At 34.8% G+C, this 15769-nt stretch overlaps 1 protein-coding gene across 1 annotated transcript; it reads left to right on the top strand.

Annotated features, from left to right (window-relative positions):
* The first annotated feature begins 2428 nt into the window (after positions 1 to 2428).
* Positions 2429 to 5303, top strand: LOC143550065 (serine carboxypeptidase II-2-like). The gene is made up of 10 exons (XM_077040799.1): positions 2429 to 2839; positions 2931 to 3035; positions 3119 to 3220; positions 3357 to 3449; positions 3732 to 3817; positions 3889 to 4149; positions 4238 to 4362; positions 4457 to 4552; positions 4644 to 4749; positions 4913 to 5303. The coding sequence occupies exons 1-10, from the start codon at positions 2575 to 2577 to the stop codon at positions 5081 to 5083; spliced, it is 1410 nt and encodes a 469-aa protein (XP_076896914.1). The 5' UTR covers positions 2429 to 2574; the 3' UTR covers positions 5084 to 5303.
* Positions 5304 to 15769: the final 10466 nt, after the last annotated feature.

Here is a 15769-nt window from a genome sequence, read left to right as displayed (position 1 = left end):
GTAGGCTACGGCCAGGTCTGACGGGATTTGCGTTTTGGGCTTGTTTTCTTCCATATTTAAGCCGGGATAAACCCTAAATAGATAATTCTTCATACTATAGCCACCAAGGACGATTTTAGGGCCATTCTCCACCATCATAACACATTCCAATCATCCATGTTATCATCCTTGCAACAATCAATGAAGCTATTCATGATCAAGATGCAAGGTTAAACCACTTGTGACCACTTCAGGTGTAGGGTTTTGTGTAATGGACTATGATCAGATTCTTTATGCTTAGTTGATTATAAACTTGAATGAGTTTTGTTATTTAATCTTGTTTACTTTGCCAATTAAATATTTAAACAGTTTGTGTTATTGATTATTGAATTTTGCATCACTTATCTGGTTGGGTTCATCAACATTTAGGACTATGTTCTTGTGTCATTGAACTAATAACCGCCAAGTCATTTCAACCTAATTGATTTTCATAATATAAAACTGGTAATTGGGTAGACCAGGTTCAGTTGTGTCAACAATTTGGTCAGGGTATTGTTTGTCATCACAACCCAACTATTAGGTATAGTAATTACTGCGCAATCAATTTATCTAAATCTGTGATTAGTTGGTCATCGCATTACCTGAACCTGAAATGATTCACATTTCTCCAATTGTTTACAGTCTACTTAAAGTAATCGTGTTTTATTAAATCATCTTTTATAAACCGCTTGACATCGGTTGTCCACCTTAATATAATAATTAATAATTATGAACTTTACTTGCACTTTTCACTGATTTCCTGTGGAGACGACCTTACTTACCCGTACTAGTTATAGTTATTTTAGCATTATAAATACTAGTTTTTTATTAGAGCACGACATGTACATCAGGTTTGCACATGTCACTTCCTGGTTTCGACCTTAGTGGTTTCCCTAATAAAGATATTGCCCCCCTAAAGCCCAACATGCTTTGGCGAGTGCCCTTTATAGTGGAATTGTCCAGAGTTTTAAAGTGAAGTTCAATCTATCCCCTCGTTAGAAAGCGCTTTTTTCATTGATTGCCTTCAGGCTCCTCGGGCTCAGGATTTCCTAATGGTTATCCCCACTAAGGGTCTGGGCCAACACATGTCGGTTTTGGAGTATCGAACCATCCTAAAGTATCGGCTAATGATCCTTTTGTTACCGGCAGATGAGCCATGCCCAATTTGCCGCAAGGCTTGTTTGGATTCTTTTGGTGAGCATGCGGTTCACTGCAAGGGATTGCATGGTTTAAGTATAGACATGATTTGGTGAGAAATATTTTATGCGATATTATTAAACGGGCATGAAATAATGTTAAAAATGAGGCCCCCGTTAACTTTCTGATGGATCCACTTGAAGGGAGGTCCACTTTACGACCAATCGATATACTTGTTTTTGGATGGGTAGGAGGGAAACACACTTGTGTGGACCTCACAGGAGTGTCTCCGCTTGTTGGGCTACAGGACAATGGGTTTGCAGCGAGGCAGGCTGCGTTGAAGGCAGCGTCGGGAAAAGTTGCTAATCACGAGAAAGCTTGTCAAGAGAAGCAACACGTGAAATTAACTTTATATATATTTTTAATTCTACCAACTAAATTTAACAAACTGTGAAAACTTTTGATTTTCGATTAGAGTAAATTGTCATTTTTGTATATATGGTTTGGACAGTTTTGTCATTTACGTTCAAAAGTTTGTTTTTGTCGTTTCCTTCCTCGTAATTCATATTTTTATCATTTTAGTTCAAATCACTAATTATGTTAGTTGAATTATATTAAGGGATATTTATGTCTTTTTTTAATATTTTGATTTTTATATTATATTATATTATATTATATTATATTATATTATATTACCATCACGACCATTAGAGAACCACCACCACCGAGCAACGTCGTCATTAGCGACCAATTCCACCACCATTTCCACCCACCACCCCCTTCTCTTATCTAAAATCTTCAACCATTACCATCACCGACAACCAATTCCTCCACCAATTTGGAACAATCGACCGACTCGTTAACAACCGCCATTGTTAGCACCAATTAGCAACTCAACAGCACAACCTTGTTTGAACAAGAGCTTGATCTACCATCTTCATCTCTCCACTCATGCACTCGTTTTTTCGGTATAACCACCACCACTCTACAATTCCAAAATCAGCCAGTGATTACAAAAATGGTAAAAAGAAAATTGAATGGAAAATTATATACTTGATAAAAATATGAAACCACGAGGACAAATGATTTAAAAAGATTTTGGATGAAAATGACAAAATTGACCAAATCACATAAACAGAAATGATAACTTACTTTACCGATAGTATTTCATTTTTGTATGTAAACTCGACCGGTATATATTTTCCTGTTTCTCTTATAGTAATGCATAAAATTACAACTTGCAAAACTTGATAGTATTTCATTTTTGTATACCTACTATATATGTATATGTTTTTGAGATAGACGGGACCGTTTGTTTGTTTTCACCTTATCACAAAGAGTCCCAGCAAACTAATATACCTTCCATTATCACTATTAATACACAGCTTTCCTCTGTTTTCAGATCAAACTCTAAACCAAATGGCATTTTGGAATTGGAGTTTTCTTCTTCTTGTGTTTGTTTCTGTCAATCGTAGCGTTGCAACTTCGTCTGATTCAAACCCGATCACTCAACAGAAGTTGGACCAAGTTTTAAACCTTCCTGGCCAAAGTTTCGATGTCGATTTTGCTCATTACTCTGGTTATGTAACTGTGAATAAAGAATATGGAAGAGCTTTGTTTTATTTGATGATGGAAGCTACTAATGATCCTTCGTCCAAACCATTAATTCTTTGGCTTGAAGGAGGCCAGTTTATTCATTTATTAATTTAATTAGTAACTTATGTTTAGCTTCAAATTTAGATTATTAATAGTGTTATTATGTTGTCATGATTTAGGGCCGGGATGTTCATCGCTTGCGTCTGCCATTGTTAACGGCGGGCCATTTCATGTTAATGAAGATGGAAAGCCTGTTTATTTGAATCCGTATTCTTGGAACACTGGTGGGGGTTTTTGATTTACTTTAACTAATTTTAGTACGGGTTTGATTGTCGGAGGGTTGCTTTATAGCTGTTTGTTAACTGAGATGCATCGGCAAATTTGTTGTTTGTTGAATCTCCGGTTGGAGTTGGCTATTCTTACTCTAATACCTCTTCGGATATTACAAGCAATGGGGATAAAAGAACCGGCATAACTTCTAACCCAAACCACCTACTCATGCAATAAAATGTTACTATCGCACCCTATGTATGTATTAATGTTTTCCTGTATAGTAATAACTAATGCTTGTGCACTTGTCTCGATTTTTACTATTCTGTTTTCAGCTGCGGATTCACTTCAATTTCTATTGAATTGGCTTGAACGATTTCCTCAATATATAGGAAGGGATTTCTACATAGCAGGCCAGAGCTATGCAGGTACATGAGTGTACACATTGTTCCTTTTATCCTAATATTATTATACCAAATAAGTAGTCTATGAATTAACTTTTGATATCAAAGAATTAATTTACGTATTCAAGTAGTTCTTTAAGGTATAAAACAAAAAACATAAAAGTACATTTAAGCCTACTGCACTTATAACGGATCATGAAAAACTGATATTTGATTAGTTCCGCTGTTTTGACCTTAAAAGTCAAAGAGTGTGATTTATGGTACGTATTTGAATTTTGATTAGTTTAAATTTTAAACCTTTCACAGGAAATTATGTTCCTCAACTCAGCCAAGCCATTGCGAGATATAACAAAGCAAATGCAGCAAGTCCAATTAATCTCAAGGGTTACATGGTACAATTAAAATTTTTCTCTGACCAAATTTGTTGTGCATTTTTTTTAAATAATTTAAATATTAAATGCAGGTGGGAAATGCCCTGACTGATGATTATAATGATCGTGTTGGACTTTTTCAATATATGTGGACAGTTGGTTTGATTTCTGACCAAACATACAAGAAGTTAAGCGAATTATGCAACCAGGAATCATTTATTCGTCCGTCAAGCGAGTGTGGCAAAATAATTGAAATTGCTAATCAAGAAATGGGTCACATTGATCCTTATAGCATTTTTACTCCTCCTTGTCCCAACAACAGTGTCACCAAGCGGTTTCTAAAAAGATGGCATGTGAGTATTAATGTATCATAATGTTTTATTTTAATTATTTACAGTGTTAGTTGCTTAATAATCACTGGAAGTGCTTGTTGTATGACAGAACGTCGGACCGATTGGGCAGAGTTATGATCCTTGCTCCGAAGAACGCTCTGTGGTTTACTTTAATTTACCCGAGGTTCAAAGTGCTCTCCATGTTAACAATTCCATAAAATGGGATATCTGCAGGTACTACATGTATATTAAGATAAATGGATACAAATTAAACATCATCTACAAATAATACAATTTTAATATCATAAGTTGTTGTGTACTTGTGTAGCGATGCTGTAAATAAGTATTGGAAAGATTCTCCTATATCGGTGCTTGATGTCCATCGAGAACTTATAAGTTATGGACTTCGAATTTGGATATACAGGTGTTTTTTTTCTATGTATTTTAATTATAAACTTTTGAAGACATTGCTTTAAATTTTGTTATTGATTATTTTAAACTTTGTTTTCTTACAGTGGAGATACAGATGCGGTGATTCCTGTTACCTCTACACGTCAAAGGATAGATGCTCTCAACCTTACCACAATCGGCCCATGGCGCGCCTGGTATGATGATGGCCAGGTACATCACTGCACATTCTATTTTGTCGGTCTAACATGAACCTCACCAATAACGTATGCGGGCCTATTGTGGGATATCTAGTCACACATAGGGCAGTTAATGGTTGTAGTTTCTCATTTGAGTGTTTTAAGGAAATTGAAATTTGTGATGGTTTTTGAAATAGGTGGGAGGATGGACACAAGAGTATGCAGGGTTAACTTTTGTAGCGGTGAGAGGAGCCGGGCACCAGGTTCCTTTGCATAAGCCGAAGCAAGCATTGACCCTTGTCAAGTCTTTCTTAGAGGGAACCTCAATGGCACCATTTGTTGATAAGTTGTTCGAGTCTTCATCGTAAGTTAACTATTAACCGCTTCTAATGATTCCATGTGCCTTTCTAAGCACGGTATTCGGTGGTCTTACACTTGGGTTAACATGGATAAGCTTTTTACGAAGAGCGTTTTTTCGTTGAGAGTAAAAGATGAAATTTGCCATGAGAATTTGATATTGTCAATGCTTTCTTCATCTTCAACCAATTAACTAGTATATATTGGTTAATCCTACTTGAGCAACCACTCATAAAGGACCATCAATAATTGTAACACGTCTCTTCAATGGACGATTGTTCATATAATTAAGTTTGTATTATTGGAACAACTTTGATGCACAATGTGGTTAATTTGTTATAGTATAACACCTACATTTTCATGTTTTTGATAACTAACTAAAACACATCAGAAAACCTAAGTCGCTCAAATGTTATAACACTTAGAAGATCTCCAACGCTAATTTCACAAACCTCCATTTTTATGTGCCACATTAAATTTCAAACCTCCTTACAAAACTTTATTTTTTCCATAACACTAAAGCTCTACCTCACTCTTTACATCTCGCCTCATTTTACTTTTATTTAACATAAATCAAATTTATTTTATAATAAATTTAATTATACGTATTAAATATATTTAACTAGAATAAAGTTATTAATTAATAAAAAACTTAAAAACAAAACACGAAATTTAAAATAAAGCATCCATATGATGCCTTTGTTAGGTGTCATATATACATATGTTTCAACACGCACATTGTACACTACACATGTCCCAACACATAAGAGCATTTACAATTTATTCATCAAACTATATCCAATAATATATTCTTTTAAAAACACATTCTATCCATTCTCAATTTTTTATTTATCTAAACTTGAATAAAAAAAAGTTGCTTAACTTTTAATATATGAAAAGTCACTATTCATCATCTATCGAATTTAAGAAAGTATATAAAAAAAATTAGTATATGCGAGTAAGATAAAGATAAAAATAGGGAATAACATGTGAAATGTTTTTAAAATGAGAGATAAATTTTGAAAAGTATGATTTATAGTTAAATATTTTTTTTGTGTAACAACGATGTTGATTGTATCATATATTAATTAAAAGGATCCAATTACAATAGAGAGGTGGGTAAGCGGGCAACAAGCTACGCCACACCCCCTTTTGAATGACAAGCCGATCCTACTGAAAACAAAGTTACAATTCTTTGGCGTCGATAAGTTATTGTGGACGACCAGTTGAACTCTTTCAAGAAACGTAATAACTTCGGGGGCAAGGGACCCAAATGTATCAAAAGCAAAAGGAATCAAGACGTGTTGATTCTCTACACATGCTTTCTCATGCTTAGAAATTTTTCCTGATTCCGCCTTCAACACAGCATGCCTAACAACTAACCCGGTATCCCTAAGCCCAACAAAGGGGGATACTCCAGTAAGGTCTATACAAGCGTGCTTCCCCTGCCCATCTAAACACTAGAATGTCTGTTGGCTAGAGAGTAGACCTCACTTCAAGGGGATCCGATAGAAAATTCACAGGAGCTTCTTTTTTTTTGCCGAGATCCCCGCTCGCTTTAACACATCACAAGTGACATCTTTGACCAAATCATGTATATTTAAAACTCGTAAGCTCCTTGAAATGAACGGCATGCTCACCAAAATTATTCAAACAAACTTTACGGCACACAGGGCATGACTCATCAAATAGGTATAGTGGGATCATTAAACGATATTTAAGAATGACCCGGTACTCCGCTGCTGACATGTGCTGCCCTAACCCTTCGATGGGGATGACGTTCAAGAATTCTTGAGCATGGGAAGCCTGAAGGTATTCTAACACCGCTCTCTGGCGAGTTGATAAGTTAAACTCCTCTCCCAAACTTTGGACGATTTTACTATAAAGGGCACTCGCGAAAGCATGTTGGGATTTAAGGGGGCGGTGTCCTTATTAGCGAACCCGCCAAGATCAAGATCGGGAAGGGAACTATGCAAAAAAACCAGCGCACACCCCTAATCCGAATCTAAACCATCAATACCACAATTCGGAAAAATGTGGTGTTGTAACTTCCAAGATTGTGCTTTCGATGCTACGAAAGCATATGTGGAAACATCCTCAGCTGAATATAAACCTAAGCCCCCAAAACGGATTGAGAGAGAGGCCAGTCTACATTGAAAATCCCCAAAAAATGGACACCCACATACCATAAAATTCTCGAACACCTCTCGAAGTCCATTGTAAAAAATAGAGACGACATCCTTAATGCTATGTGTAGAGGACGGACTACAAAATGAGGCGTTTTGTGCCATGTGGCGCCCATTCAGCAAAGGTGGGGTTTTTGTTTTAGGGGTCTAATGGTGTTGTAGCCCACTCTTCGCCTCACCCATTGTCACCTCCTTCTCGCCCCGGCGAGGTGTTCTTGCTCCAAAACCTAAATTGTCGCCCAATTTTGCCGCCCACTACACATACCCTAACAAACATAGGCTGGCATGTTCGGAGACCAAATAACAATTTAGCAACCCCCATACAGGAGCGAAGCATGAGGAGCTCACATTGAGGGTCACACAGACGAGTAAGACATCTCATTAGGTGTACTGCGTATGAAGCTCTATTATAGAATAAACTACTGATAAAATCGGCGTCCCGGCTAACCGCACCCCTAAGGAGTTTTACACCCAGCTTCGGCCTCCCAATCCTGCTAGGAAATAAACCTTTTTTTGTTTTTACCCTATTGCAAGACGGCAAAAAAAACTTCACCTTTTATAATATTGAGCTCGAGCCCCAAACATGGCCCTTCACGCTTAAAAATATCTAAGCCTTTAGCCATTTCAATGGCATATCCTATAATTGTGTCATCATCTAAGTACCATGCATGGAAAAGTAGCTTGCGACAATCTCGTACCTAATGAATGAGGGGGTGTAAAACTAACGCAAATAGGGGAGGACCCAAAGGATCCCCTTGTTGAACACTGGTAGTTGATGAAATACAATCGTTCCCTACATATAACCTAGTCGGTTGCCTGTATAGAAATCTGACCCATAGGGAGATAGATGGGCATCTAGCACGAACCTCCTGCAGGAGGGTCGTCCTATCCACCAAATTAAAGGTATTAGAAAAATCGACTGTAAGCAAGGCTAGCGACCAATCAGAATGGAATATATTTAGAAACCTAGTTGCGCTAAGAAGCACCGCATCCGCCCCTCTCGGGATCCCCACCCCGAATTGAAAGGATCCAAGGTATTTTGCCATCTCTTTCTCAACACTCCTTATATATACCTTAGATACAAGCCTTCTCCAAATTGTGGCTCCAAATTGGTTCCTTTAAGCTCCGATCACCTACAATCATAAAATCAATCAAAGTACTTGTGTTCGATACATGTAAAATTCGTTAATTTTCAATCCCGAAAACCCGACCCATTTTAAATTTTCGGTTTTGTTTATATATATTGAGTTTCGTTTTTATATTTTTGTATATGTATTCGTTAAACCGACCCATTTTGTCGTTTCAATATATTCCTATTTGTTGCTTAACAATAATATATTATTCATAATGATTTACGATTATTTAAAGTCTTTATTTAAACAAGTTCCAACATATATCCCAGTATAATATGAAAATATCCAAGTTTGTAAACTTTTATTACAATTATTAACACATTTCAAAGTACGAGGTTTAAAATGCAAATATACTTAATTCCATTTTTAATATAACTTGAAACTAGAGGGGTCAAAAGAGTAAAATTAACTTAAATTATATTATTATAATAAAACTAACCCTCCCTTTCCTCGTCCACGTTTTCTCGGCCAAGGGCCACCACCGGCGACACCGTTTTTCCGGTCACCATCAAAGCCACCCTTAAAACTTATTCCTTGACCCAATTAATTCGTATAACGCATTTCTCCGCTAACCCTAAACGTATAGTAACATCATTAATCGTTGGGAATCAACCTGAGTAACCACCGAATTATAATTAAGACCCAGTAACAACCAATTAATCGTCATACGCTCCAATTTCTAGTATAAATAGAACATAAACCTTCATCCAAACTTGCTGCAAACATCAATTGGTACGAACCAACACTCTATAATCCTATATTAATCGCTCAAAGTTCGTTTTCCGGCCAACCTCCGTTCACCATCCTTCCGGCACCATTTAAGCTAATTATTGTATGGTTTTCAATCACTTTAACCCGTCTAACAAAACCCCTAAAATAAATTGATCAAACATAATCGGATTTGGGGAATTGAAATTTTAGGATTTATTAGTAAAGAAGATGAAATTTTAATAATTAATTATATATAATATTTTTGGGTTATAAAGCATAAATCCAATCTGGTCCAGTGGTTGTGTGTTATGAACATGGGGACTGGGGTTCGAACCCGGGTCAGTGAATTTTTTTTGTTGTTTTATTTTTTTAATCCTTTCCTTTATTATTTAAAAATCAAATAAAATATTTTTAAGTTAAATAAAAAATGTTATAAATTATTTTTAGTTTTTCCACCCAGACACCAATCTTTTCAAAACCCGTCAACTTTCATTTAAACTCGTTATTTAGTTAATATTAAATAAAAACAATATATTTTTCTAGGAATGGTAAGAACCAGTAGATTTTTGACATGTGGTATTACAACCTATGGTGAAAGAATAATACTAGGAAACTATGTTGGTTATAATGGTGAAAAAGTAATTTTAGAAAACTATGTCGGTTTTTTAGTAATTTTAAATCTCAACCATTGATTAACATTATTCAATGTCTATGATTTATTCCTAGTCTTCCTAGAAAACTACATCTTTTTAGAAGAACCTTCCCATATATATATATATATATATATAGAGAGAGAGAGAGAGAGAGAAGGGTTCAAATAAAAAACAATTGTTTTGTGAGAAGGCTTTAAAATAAGGTACACCACCTGAATAGGACACTACCATGTAAATAGGAAACTATACAACTTTTAGAAACTACCAATCTCAACCACTAGATCCTAGATCTAAGGTCTACATCTATTCTTATGTTTCTCACAAAAATATTGTTTTTACGTTAACCCTACCCTGTATATATATATATATATATATATATATATATATATATATATATATATATATATATATATATAGGTGAGTGGTTCAAGAGAGAAATGAAATTACTGCGAGAAATGAATATGGGCCACTAGTTTTATTTTAGGTTTTATAAGCTTCAAGATTAATTAAGAACTATAAATGCATCTTTCTCTTCAATTAATATATCTATTAAATTAATATAACTAATCAAATTACTATAATGAAAAATATTAAGAATTCATTTTTTTTCTATCCAAATTTTTATCCTACACAAGTACAATTTATTCATACGTTAAATTTCTTTCTATCCAAATTTCTTCCAACTCAATATATAAATATCCATCAACACGTAGTTACATTGTGATAAATAATATGAAAAACTATTTTACATGTGTTAGCATTAAATATCAACAAAAAAATACAACATACACAAAAATATATAGCCTACACTTGTTCTGAGAATAAGAAAAGATATAACATACACACAAAATTCATCATCAATAAAATATACACGCACAAGGAAACATATAAACTACACATGAAAAACTTTATCCTACACAAATACAATTTATTCATACATTAAAAAAAATTTCTATTTAAAACCAATTTCTTCCAACTCAACTTATCAATATCCATCAACACGTAGTTATATTGTGATGAATAATACAAAAATCTAGCTTACATATGTTTGCAAAAAATGTGAAATATACAATATACACAATAGAATATAACCCACACTTGTTATAAGAATAAGAAAACATAACATACACACGAAAAACATATAACGTACACACGTCTAGGATATGTGTGTATTTGTGTAGTTTATATAATTGTTGATGTCGAATTTAATATGTAAGTTGTATGCTTTTTTGTATATTGTACGTTTTTATTGCTCAAAACAAGTGTAAGTTATATAATTTTGTGTAGGTTGTATATTTATTGTTTATATTTAATGGACACATGTGTATGACATTTTTTTTATTATTTATGAAGATTAAATTTGTGTTTTTATCTTTTTAATTATTTTAGTTAAATTACCTAGATATATTAATTAGAGAGAGATTAATTATGGTTATATTGGTTGTATTAATTGGAGAGAGAGTGTGCATTTGTTGTTACATTTATATCTTTTTCATTTATATTTAAACTTTTAAAACCTAAAATAAAACTAGTGACTCATATTCATTTCTCGCATTTCTAGCAGTAATTTCATTTCTTTCTTGAACTTAAACATATATATATATATATGTTCATAAAATCTAATAACTCGTTAATAAATTCATTTTCAAGATAAAATATATCGTTAACACCAAAATTCCGTAAAAGTTATAATATTCGAACTTAGTAATAATCTCGTAATTAAAATAGTTTAATAATATTAATATACCGTTAAAATTTCGTTAAAGCTTAAATATTAAAATGCCTTAAAATAATAAAAGTATATATTGCAATAATAAATTATATAAACTATAAAACCAAAGTTAACTTCATAGTTCGGTTAGTTAGTTAATAATTCCCATATTTCTTATTTTAGCTTGCGAGATTTGCTTGTTCGGTTTTATTTGACGCGCTTTCGGTTTTATTTCAATTTTATCATCCACTTCAAACGTGAGTTTCTCGCACCCCCTTTTTATGCTTTTACACATTTTGGGGGTAACATAAATATCCTATCAAATTAACTGTTTACTTATTCATTTACAAAACTACAATTCATATCATGGACTTGTGTATTTACTTGATTACTTGCTCAAAACTTACTTGCACGTGGTTTCCTCAATAAGTATGCTCATACGCCCCCTTTGCACTCAGGGCCATTTGTTATGAGCGGAAAAGGGCCCATTATCCGAGTATGTTGGTTGTTACCAATGGAAAGGACCTTACTTGCGCAATTGTTACATTTGTCTCATGGAATTGTATGGTTGTTATGTATTTATATCAAACTATGTGAACTCACCAACTATTTTGTTAGTTGACATTATTTTATGCATATGCTACAGGTACCATTATTAGAGGATGACATGGATGAAGACAATAGACTTAGGATTTTTAATAAACGTTTGAAATGTTTCATTTCCTTGTATTTTCTTTATTATGAGCTTGTGTACTTGATGTCTTTAAATGATTAATGATAATATTGTCACTTAATAGTGTCACATGTGTTTTGAGCAATCTGTACATCGCACTTGGACGTTTCCGCTTAATCCGGGGTGTTACAATACATATAAACAAGTAAAACACACAATATAAAACACTTAAAGCACGTTCTTTCATCCTCACATCACATCCCCACACTTATCTTTATTCGTCTCAAAAAAGATTTACAATGGAATTAGAACCAAAAACTGTCTTTACAAAATACTCAGGTTATTTTAATTAATGACATATAACACAAAAACCGCGATTGCCAGAATTGCTATCTACTTAAACCCAACCGTCGACAAATCAGACCCCTAGTCATGTTTTGCTTTTAAGTTCAATTTAACATCTAATCTAAGGGTCCCACCCCTATAATCGTAAATCCACCTAATTTGTTTCAGATATGTCAAAGTAAAGATGAAAGCAAAAAGATTTTTCTACCACTATAACCCAAAAAATTGTAATGTTAAAACCTAACCTCACAGATGGATAGATGGATAAATAATTTGTGCATTGGCATGTAATTATATATTAAACCTCACCCATGGATGTTCGCATCGTGGTTGCTAGCCCAGTAAGAAGCATATAAGATGTTGGTTTTTATTCCTTAACGTGTATTGATCCTCACCTAGAGGCTTATCCGCCAAATTGCTAACTCGAGGGAAAACACATAGGTTGTTGGATCTTAATTATGCCACTATTTTTCAACTCTCATCCATAGATGTCATCTCCAAGTCACTATCCTAGAGGGAGACACATTAAATTATCGGATATTTCTCAATTATTTAACTTTTAATGCTCATTTTGATAAATTAATGAGGCGCCGCACTTGTGCGCCAATTAAATGAGATAAAATCTTAAAAGTTACAAGGTTTTACCCTATTGTGGTGCTTATCATTAACTTAGACATTTCAGTTTCTCCACTTTCCTAAGATGGAAACCCACAAGACTTAATGATTTTAATTATAGGTCACTTATGCATTTTTCAGAAATCTTTCATTATCGGCTAGGCCAACCGACGCATCCCAATTTTAGTGCGTTTATGTTTTTTCATTATTTCATATATATACTAGTTTTGAAAAAGAACTCCCAATTTTTCCATCATTTTTCATTGTTTTTGCAAAAAGAAATAAAAAATTCAGGACGTTTTTTCACTTTTTTTCACCCTTTTCTTTTACACTCAACTTCTCTATCCCGCATCCGACACTTAAACTTTACATAGTCCCCCAATGTAATTTTCGTTTAAAAATCGAGTGTGGTACACATGAACTTAAACATATTAACAACCAAAGTAAAAAAAGAAACACATGCACGTGATTCAAATTTCTTTTGTCAAACGGGTCGTGCTGATGAGTACTTTTGCAACCTTGACCTGTACTTCTTATATTATGATATGACAATATAACTCCACCGAATCTTGACAAGACCACTATGAGCTTCCCCACACTTAGGGATTACTATGACTACAAAACACAAATAAAAAGTAACACGCAAAAAGAAAACTAAAAATAAAGAAAACCAAAAATAAAGAAAACAAAACAAAATAAAAAGTTCGGGTTGACTCCCGGTCAGCGCTAAGTTTTAGTTAAGGTCTTCAGCCGGACCATTACCTCATTTTGCGGTTATGATGGTCTAAGGGAGTGCTTACCTTCCTTCACCCCATTCCTCTTACATCTCCAACAGAGTGGTACTCAACCTTGGCCCAAACCACGCCAACCTTCTCTGCTCATTCTCGGATCCTGGTGGCTTCTTTAGCTTCTCCTTCTTTGGCAGTTTCTTATTATTTGTTCCATCCGTATCCTTATTAACCACTGTTTTCATTGCATTCTTGATATCATTACATGAACTAGCCAACTCCCCAATCTGAATCTTTACTGCAATTAACTCATCTTTCTCCTTCTCTCTTTTTAACATGTCAAACACGAGGAAGACACTAGTTAGTAGCATATGACCTAGAATATTTAAAATTATATGAAAATGTATTTAAAATTAACTTACGATTACCAAAGGTCATGCATACTATTTTGTCTCGATGGTTAATATGAGAATTTGATGTTGCCAAAAACAGTCTCCTCAATATAACTCGGAGGTCTTCTTCCTTCTCATTTGTTGCATAATCAATAACAAAAAAGTCTTTAGGATAGTGAAAACTACCAACCTTTACCACAACACCAACCAACTTTCCCCGGGGCCGTCTTCATGTGAAATCAGCTAACACCAAAGTGGTGTCAACTTCCTGTAAAGGCCCGAAGTCAAACCGGTCGTACACACTTCCTGGTAGAACACTTACACTTGCACCATAATCAACTAAAACCTTGGTGGTCTTGAACTTACCAATCTAAATGGGAATAAGTGGTGCCCCCATTTCAAATTCTTCAAATGTGTCAATCACCACCTCATCTTCAATGGCGATGGCACTGACATGTGCATTTTTTCCATTTGTTGAACTGTTATCCTGATGGCTGGGGTTATTCAAAGTATCACTTGGTAGCTTAGATGGATTTCTTTCAAACTCGCCACATCTTCAGCGAGCTAACTCACTTGTTTATCCCTTGACGTATTAGTTTTGTCTTGGGTATCTAATATCTGATTCACACTTTATTTTGATCCTCCTGATCTGCCTTCATTTGTTTTAAGAAATCTACGACATCCTTGATTGATTCCCCCATATTACCCCAGAATCTCCTAGGTTATATCTGATCTGATTACTACCTGAATTGTTCCCATAGTGTTTCTGGTTCGATTGATAACCTGTTCTCTAAGAAATACACTGAAAGTTCAGGTTCTGCTGAGTGTTCGGATTTCCATAACTTAAGTTCGGGTGATTTTTTAGGCCCGGATGATAGGTATTTGAGTTCATAATGTTGTTATTGTACCTTCTTTCACCCTGAATATATTTAACCTCTTCTTCCTCGTCTTGTACTACCCCACAAATCGCCCATTCATGTCCCAACCCACCACACCCTTCGCAGGCCAGATATGTTTTTCCCAAGTTACCCTTTTCTTTCGGACTCGCAACCAATAACTTATCCATCTTTCTTTCTTATCTCTCCATTCTATCATCCGACCCTTTACTATCTACCACTTTCATAACTGCCCTTTTCACCATTTTGTTCGACTAAGGCTGCCTCTTAGAATTCATTGCAAGTCTCTTCAAGTTTCGCCAATCCACATTCTCGTCATTCATTAAGAAAGACCCGTTAGTAGTAGCTTGGAGATCTTGCACATCATCGGTAGAGAGGCTGTCATTGAATGCCTTAATCAACTCCTATAGGACAATTCCATGGTGAGTGCATGTCCTCAACAACAACTTAAGTCTCTAAAACGACTCATAGAAGGTCTCACATGTACGCTGCTGAAATATCCGAATGGCATTTCGAGCTTCTGTAGTTCTCTGTGGCGTGTAATATTCGTCCAAAAACTGTTGTGCCAAATCACGCCATGTATAAATGTTGGCTGATGGTAACGACAAAAACCACTGTTTCGTTGCATCTTTCAAACTGAACTGGAAAACAACT

Source organism: Bidens hawaiensis, unplaced genomic scaffold (assembly GCF_021521415.1).
Source record: "Bidens hawaiensis isolate Kalapana, Puna unplaced genomic scaffold, B.hawaiensis_p1.1 tig00015919_1, whole genome shotgun sequence".
In the NCBI taxonomy this organism is placed as follows: domain Eukaryota; kingdom Viridiplantae; phylum Streptophyta; class Magnoliopsida; order Asterales; family Asteraceae; genus Bidens; species Bidens hawaiensis.
This window is presented reverse-complemented; position numbering and strand designations above follow the sequence as displayed.